Raw genomic sequence first — 8295 nt, 5'->3', positions numbered from 1 at the left:
GATTTTCAGTAGCCCAAATATAGCCACATAGCCAGCTCGTCCATGTCGACGCCAAAAAAATTTTCCTATAGCCCAATTTGGCTATATATAGCCAAACCTGGCAACACTGTCGGTACTATATCGTTCGCGTTTTGGTCGCGAAGAACTTGGATATCGTCGATTTGTTCTTTTATACCCACTATCGATTTGCAGTCGTTTTGTATTTCAGTTAGCGGGTCACTAATCTTTTTGATAGCACTGTCATTCTGGGATAGCTTGCGCTGGATGGATTTGTATTTCTTGCAGCATGGAAGTTTTACTAGACTGGGTTTCACGGAATGCCGTAATTAGGTCGCAGGATGGTTGCGTCTCGTTAGAACGGGTGGTGGGACCTGGGTTTAATTCTATGTCGCCTGATAACGCCAACATCTGTTTGATGACATTCGCACAAGCAATTGCAATTTTAAAACAACACTGTGGGCTTGGCAACACCAGAAGCGCCGCATAACGAGTGCGACGTGCGTATAGTGAATATTGATTATTTACCTGCAAGGCGAAAAGGAGTTGCAGGTAAGTGGCCGTGACCATAGCTGCGGTGTTGCCAAGTCCATTGAAGGCCGCGCTAGGCCTGGAGGCATATATGCATTCCGATGGCAAGGACGATGTAATCCGAAGATCAGCATTCGTGGGGGTTAACGTGAGGTGGTGGCGATAGAGGATGCGTTGGCTCGTGCAGAGAGCATCGGGGCGGCAAAGTTGAGAGTGCCCGTGCTCGTAGATGCTCCAGCTGAGGGAGCCGGTCCGAGCCGTGTTAAGTGCGCGACCATACCGGGAGCAAGGGCGCCTCCGAGAACTGACCACGTCGTCGCACTGTAGAGCGCGGGACCATACCAGTGCCTGCAAGACGAAAAGGAGTTGCAGGTAAGTGGCTGTGACCATAGCTGCGGTGTTGTCGAGCCCATTCGTTGTTGCAGCGCAAGCTGATGATGTGGCAGTGCAGTGCAGAAATGATGTTGCAGTGCAAGCTGTGCTAACCAGAGATCTCCGTGATAACAACACAGCCTCCTGATTGAAATTACACTCACAGGCCAAGACGTCAGTACGTATATACTCGTTCCACATGGAAAACAAATTTGAACACCGAAATGGCCAGATTGAAACGGAGCCATATTTGAATTGTAAGGAAGCGTGAACCGGATTACACAATTCACCAATGTGAAAACAGTGTGTCCCTTCACTACACCAATATTAAGTATGCGCAATAAAATGTTTCTTATATGCTGTGTTGTACCGACGTAGCAGCACCACGTTTGCGCGCTTACAAGTCATTCGTAGGGGAACACGCAGATATGTGTCCAATGTTTCTCTTTCCTTTATGCCAAAACTCACCCAAACACGTGACCGCTGGGATTCTACAATGCGAATATGTTGCTTTTCCTAGGGGCCGTCACATAAGTACACTAATGCCACACTAAAATTGAAAGTTAACTCAGAAAAACGGCACACAAAGTTCAGTCACATAGGTGCACTAAAGTAAACACAAAGTCCGGTCACGTAAGTATACTAAAATCACGGCTCATAAGATAGCATGGATTCGATTCAAATGAAAGTACATGAACCCAGGTGTCGAATTGACCATAGAGTGAGTTTATCACAAATAAACACTCTTTTCAATAGTTTCCGAGAATATTGCTCACTTATAGAAATCTTTGGAGGGCCATTAACGCTCGTCTTTGCAACGAATATGTTGGCCAAGGACCTAATATCTTCCTGAGGCTGAAGGGCCTGCAGTCTAATGTCTTTAAATCACGTGATAAACGTTGTCTGTGTGTGTCGTGTCGCGGACATTCTAATAGAAGATGCTGCACATCCTCATCCGCGGGGCCACAAGCACAATTCGGAATATCAACTCTTGAAATTTTTTGTAGAAAATGTTTTGTGTACGCGGTACCGAGCTGCAGACGGTGAATTAGTGTTTCAAAAGCTCTGGTTGTATTCAATGTGGACTGGATTTTGAATTGAAGCGCAGGGTCAATGTGAAATAAATCTGAAGATTTCGAGTTCTGATCAAACCATGTCGCTTTGCAACCACGGACTGAGATCTGTCTTAGTATGTGCCGCAATTGTCCTTGCGTTAGAGGGAGACAGTATGTGTCGGTATTAATATGCGCTTGTCTAGCAGCCATGTCTGCTGCAACATTCCCAGGGATATTGCAGTGGCCAGGTATCCATTGGAACATTATTGTGCGAGGTTTTTCACTTGCCTTTGTGAGCTCCTTTAGTGTCTCATAATCTAACGCCATGTTTTGGGAATCGCTGATGCCACCACGAAGTGACGACAAAGCTGCTTGTGAGTCATAAAGGATGCCCCATTGGTTTCCTTTTTGCGTGGAATTTATATATCATAAAAAAGACAATATTGCAAAAAGCTCTGCTGTAGTTGATGATGTCGTGTGAGACAGTTTAAACGTCTGTATTCGGTTCCATTCTGGAATGACAAAGGCAGCTGTATACGCTTGAATATATCCAGGTTAGCGAAAGTATATCTGGTACAGCGCTAGTTGTTGGGCTGCTAGCATAAACATGTCTCATTTGCGAATAATTCCGTCAACCGAAAGTTCAATTTTGGGGGCGACAAGTCACCATGGAGGGTAGGAAATATCTGAGATCCAAAATTCGTTGTGTGGTAATAGATTTTTTTGCACCTGAATCACAGTATTGATGCTCGCCCTGTCTCTCTCAATAAGTGTAATTGCTATAGGAGGGTGCCTTTTGTGCTGCACTGAAACGCGAAAGTCGTGTCGACAGGTTTCAACCGTCCTCATAATAGGGAATGGAGGATGACGTGCCTCTGCAATTAATAAGGAACTTGTGGTTGCTCGGGGAAAACCTAAGCATACTCTAAGGCTCCTAGCTATTAATCGTTGAAGTCGCTCTTCAGATGAACGGGAGATTCCATGTAGAACAGGTGATGAATAAGCTATTTTTTGCTTTATAAGTGCATTATGTACTTTCAGTAGTGAAGAAACCGACCCTCCTCATGTCGTGCTTGCTACGCGGCGAAGAACATTTATTGTTGAGTTTATTTGTTCTTCAAGTGCTTTAATGTGAGCATTCCAAGAAAGTTGTCTGTCTATATAACCCCCAGAAATTTGGGTTGTTTTACTAGGTCTAAACGTTGTCCCTCAAGGCACAGCTGAAAGTCTTTTAGGCATCCTCTGGTAAAGGGTAGCACAGCCGTCTTACTGTAAGACAGCTCCATTCCGCTTTCTTTTAAGAATTTGTCCACAATGTTTAGGCCTTCCTGCAAAATTGATTCAACAAGGCTAGCACATGAACCAGAGGCCCAAATACAAACATCATCCGCATATATAGAGTAGTGTAGTGCAGGTGGAAGTCTCGGTGGTAAATCCGCCATTACACAATTAAAGAGAAACGGGCTTAAGACACTGCCTTGTGGGACTCCTTGAATAAGATTATGAGAGGAACTTTTTCCTTCGCTTGTTTGAAGAAATATTGATCTGCCATTCAAGATGTTGGATATCCACCGTAGCTCCCTTCCAGAGACTCCCAGTTCTAGCAGACCACACAATGTATGAGCATGACTGACTGTGTCGAAGGCTCGCTTAATGTCTAAAAAACCGCTATTGTGACATTTCCCTTAGCTCGTTCATGTTCGGCATAGGTGACGATATCCAAAATTGCATCCATGGTGCATTCGCCGCCTTCAAAATCCTGTCATGTGATCTGGAAGTACTTCTGTTTGCTCACACCACCATTGCAGCCTAGTGAGTGAGTGAGTGAGTGAGTGAGTGAGTGAGTGAGTGAGTGAGTGAGTGAGTGAGTGAGTGAGTGAGTGAGTGAGTGAGTGAGTGAGTGAAATAACTTTATTTAGGTCCAGAGAAGACGCAGGGGAGACCCCGTGTCACCCGGCTAGTCCCACATAGGGACCGCCAAGCCGAGCTTGAGTTTCAATCATTTTCTCCATGACCTTGCATAAACAGCTCGTCAGGCTCACAGGACGAAAAGACTCAAGAGATAGAGGAGTTTTACCAGGCTTCAATATAGGTACCACACGTGCTGTTTCCCAAGAGTTAGGGACATTATTCTTTTTTCCACAAGTCATTCAGTAACTCCAAAAGTGCCAATCGACCATAAGGTCCCATGTTTTGCAACATGCTGTATGTAATGCAACCCGGACCTGCAGCAGTCTTTGTCTTACAAGACGCAAGTGCACATTTTAGCTCAATAATAGAGAATTCATAGTCTAATTGTACATGATGTGACTGAAAACACGCAAAAATTTTTTGTTTTACCATTTTAACTGAATTTTGAAACTCAGGAAAAGTAATAGAAATGCTTGTTCTAGTTATAATCTTGCAGAATTATTCAGCAATATCTAATTCTGAAGTATCCTTGGATATTGAGAGAGCACGAAATGGTTGTGTTTGAACAACAGGGCCGCTTAATGCACGAATAGTCATCCATATTCGAGGAACTGGCGTCAGGGGAGACAACATATTGCAGTATTCACGCCATCTCCCCCCCCCCCCCCCCCCCCTAATTTTTGTAGTCGTCTTCGCATGATTGAGTGGACTTGCTGCGAATTTCTATACGCTTCTATATTTCCGCTGCGGTGGTAAGCTCTTTTGTGCTCTTCTTCTTATAGCTCTCAAATGTTCATATTCTCCATCAACTCAATTTCATTGTTTCTTGTATAACTGATGCGAGTGTCTCTAAGTCAGTTTCACGATCTACTCGACTGGATAAATCTTGACGAAAGAGCTACCAATTTGTTATATCCACGTATCTTCGTTTCTCAGTGCTTTTTAACCGTGTATGTGACATAAGAATTGGGAAGTGATCACTTACACGTGTTTCTGCGTCTGTTGTCCACCCAGTATCGGTAACAAGATCATTAGAGCACAGTGTTACGTCTCTACAACTGGCATAGCGATATCCACGCATAAATGTCACAGATCCATCATTCAATACTGACAGATTGCATATTTCCGCCGCGCATTGCACGATATTCCCACGAGCATCACAGTGGTTACTCCTCCATGTTACGTTGTGTGCGTTAAAGTCACCACATATGAAAATATTTGATCTTGTGATGCTAAAAATATTAATCAAATCAACAGTCGTAATACGTCTCGATGCTTGCAGGTATATGCTTACGATTGTTATACATTTTTTTGCGAGATATACTTTGCAGGCAACATATTCAGGAAAATCCGAACTGCTTGATTGTATAAGGTGAGAGGGCAAATCTTTTCGAACGCAGAGCATTGTTCTACTGTTTCCCGATGGACGAGACGATTTATATATTATGTAATTAGAAACTACGAAAATCATCCCGTACACCAGCGTCTTCTATGCACAATACAGGGAAGCTATATTGTGCAACTAACTTGCGAAAATCAGCAAATTTGGATCGAAGGCTATTAGCGTTCCACTGAAATATTACGACATTTCGTAACGGCTATTCATAATTGCCATCCGGTAGCACTGATGTGGATAGTTGATTCATTAATACCTCCATAGACAACAGTGCGTTTACCTCTGGAAGTCCGATTCGACTTAATTCGCTTTGAAAATTACGCTAATCTCTCGCTCGCACTAATCCCATTTTAAGCAAGCAGTGAGAGCACTGCAGAAGAGGGGCCGAATTCACAAAGATCGTCGTTCGTAAGTGTCCTCTGCCTACGTCTGTCCACCTTGGCTTTAGGTAGTGGTCGGAATTTGCTGTTACAAACAATTCTAAACGAAATTACTTTTTCTGAATGCGGGATAAGAGGAGCAACAAGCTCCTGAAGAGTTATAAGTGCTTGTCCGAAAGTAAAACTCGTATGCTCGGACGTGCCATGTTTCGTAAACAGCCTTCCAGGCAGCACGCTCTTTGTCAAAGTCTCCCCGGTGTCGAGGGCTGCGGGTCCCTGATACAAAAGGCGGTCAGTCTTCCCTTGTTTTTACTCGCAGCACTGCCGCTGCTGTGCACCGACGGCCACTTTCCGAGCAAGTTGACGAAGCACCACTCAGAGCTCTTCTTCGAAGGCGAACCAGCGGCACAAGGCAAGCGCGCTTGATGAATTCAATCATTCCAGTTGCTCATCGTTTGGATACTGTCCGGTGTTTTATGGCTTTGCGTAACGTGCTGTCTTTGTTTAGTGCAGTGCGTATTATTGTTTGGCGGCACGTCATTTCGTGGAGAATTGTTAAACATGCTTGTTAAAATTGTAAGTGGTGAAAAAAAAAAGTCCCTCACTTCGGTGATATGAAAAATCTACACAACTTGCCGTCTCAGTGGCCAATTTTCCCACTAAGTGCGCTGCTCTAGAAACGTGCTAAAGGAAAAGGAACGCGTAGGTCACACTGTTAATATAAATATCGCAGTTACATTTTGGACACCGTCGCCTCTGCGCCTAATTGTACTTTGTCAGTGTTTTCCCAGGTGCTCTCGAAAACAACATTGCCGGCCACCTATACTATGTAAGTGACATTCGCTGCCTCTTGTGTTTCTGTTCTCTCTCTCTCTCTCTCGCTATATATATATATATATATATATATATATATATATATATATATATATATATACGTCTCTTCTGTTACATCGCTGAGATGGCACTAGGCGACCCAGAAGCGCTAGCTTTGTCTTCCTTTTTATTGCTCTAGCATTTATATAGACACTTCTGGCGCATTTCTGCCATCGCCGTCGCCGTCGTCGCCTCCGCTATTGTCGTGGGGTTCCGTATAAAGCCTAAGGGAGATAAAATCATCGCGCGCGATCGCGGCTAAATCTCTCGCATGCAAGTGAGGGAAGCGGGAAGGAAGCGGGCCGTCTTACAGTCACGCGCAAAGCTCCGGAGAGAGGTCAGGGAGGGGGTTGGGCGTGTTCTACTCTGGACGGCCCGAGAGGCCGCGCGGGCCCGCCGGTGCCGCAAGGCTCCGAGGGGAGAGTAGGGAAGTGGGAGAGGGGGCGTTCTACGCCGCACCCGCCCACCGCTGTAGTTTGCAAGCCATATGCGGTGGGGACAGAGTCCGCACCGCGCTGTGTTTTCGCGGCTTAGTTCGCGTTGATGCGAGCGGCAGCACGAAGTTCACTACGCTCGCTACTGGCACCGCGCTTACTCACGCCAGCGTTTTGATAGCGAGTTTCCGCGGTCATCGAGTGGTATGCGTTCATACTTGCTTGTTAATTAAGTTAGTATGCCTATGTTTACAAATTCATACGGCCAATAAAACTATCGTTATTTCGTATAGTTGTCCACTAATTTGCTATCGCAATCGATGCTTCGCCTTTTCGGCGAAACTGCGACTTTTTTTCGACGAGCATGACCGGGGAAGCCCGAGGGCTACAAGAAGGCTCAATGATATCTTAGCCATCTTGTCGACTTCTTTCTGCATGACTTGGCGCTTAGTACGGACGACTCTGTAAGGTCGTCGTACCTGGCTAGCGTTGCCGGTGTGTATCCGATGTTTCCCAATCGACGTTTGACCCCGTGGCCGGTCAACGAGATTAAATATATTTCCCGGTACGAGGCGAGAAGGCACAGAAGCGCATCCACATGTTGGGACGGAAGGTCAGGAGTGATCATTGCAGTGAAATGTTTTAATATTTGGGTTGCAGGACCCGAACCAACAGTGGTGGCCGACGATGCTGACGCAGCATCACCAGTAAAGGCAGAAATACGGTAGTCGCATGTCAGGGCAAGGGTTGCAAGAGATATGCCCTGAGGTAACACTTGTGGACAGCGGCCAAAGTTAACCACAGCAAGACAGGTGACATTGTCATTTATACTGACGACAATGTGTGGGAATGTGACGTTCTGCGACAGGAGGACGGTAGCTTGGTGACATGATGTAATCGCCGTCGGCGACAAGTGCACGGGCGATGCGCCGACGTAGTGGAAGTTCGCACTCCTTGGTTGCCTATATATGTTATATATTCATGGATTTCGGGCTGATATGACACTGGTCCTGAGTGTGACCGATGACATGGGACTGCGCAACGTCGCTTTTTCTTCAGTTTATCTTTAGATCAGCGCAGCACCGCGAACAACAAAGAGGGTGCGGCGACAACAGTGCACAGAAGTCATAAACCTGCACCAGGCGAACAGTGTGCGAAACAAGGCTGCGAGGCGACAAGGCTGCTCACAAGCGTACAAAAGCGGGAAGAGAAGATTTTGTGCTCAGAGGCCAATGGTATGTCACAATACCAGAGGCGAAAGAATGGCCAGTGCTCCTACCATGCTTGGTGGTTGTAGTGATTTTATGTGGCCGTATCTATTTGCGTCAATCTAATGTTTATAGAAA

At 45.6% G+C, this 8295-nt stretch overlaps 1 protein-coding gene across 3 annotated transcripts in view; it reads left to right on the top strand.

Annotated features, from left to right (window-relative positions):
* Window positions 1-741: 741 nt before the first annotated feature.
* LOC119440651 (arylsulfatase B-like) overlaps window positions 742-8295 on the top strand; it is an 80821-nt gene continuing 73267 nt past the window's right edge. Inside the window, exons 1-2 of one of the 3 annotated variants that reach the window (XM_037705542.2) lie at window positions 742-900; window positions 5962-6471. In XM_037705542.2, the coding sequence (XP_037561470.2) occupies window positions 6470-6471 (2 nt within the window). In that variant the 5' untranslated portion in view covers window positions 742-900; window positions 5962-6469. Of the gene's footprint in view, window positions 901-5861; window positions 5934-5961; window positions 6472-8295 lie in introns of all 3 variants that reach the window. The other 2 variants (XM_049662139.1, XM_049662138.1) reach the window with 2 other exon arrangements.

The sequence above is a fragment of the Dermacentor silvarum genome, chromosome 2 (genome assembly GCF_013339745.2).
Source record: "Dermacentor silvarum isolate Dsil-2018 chromosome 2, BIME_Dsil_1.4, whole genome shotgun sequence".
In the NCBI taxonomy this organism is placed as follows: domain Eukaryota; kingdom Metazoa; phylum Arthropoda; class Arachnida; order Ixodida; family Ixodidae; genus Dermacentor; species Dermacentor silvarum.
The sequence above is the reverse complement of the archived record's forward strand: the minus strand, read 5'-3'. Positions and strand labels throughout refer to the sequence as shown.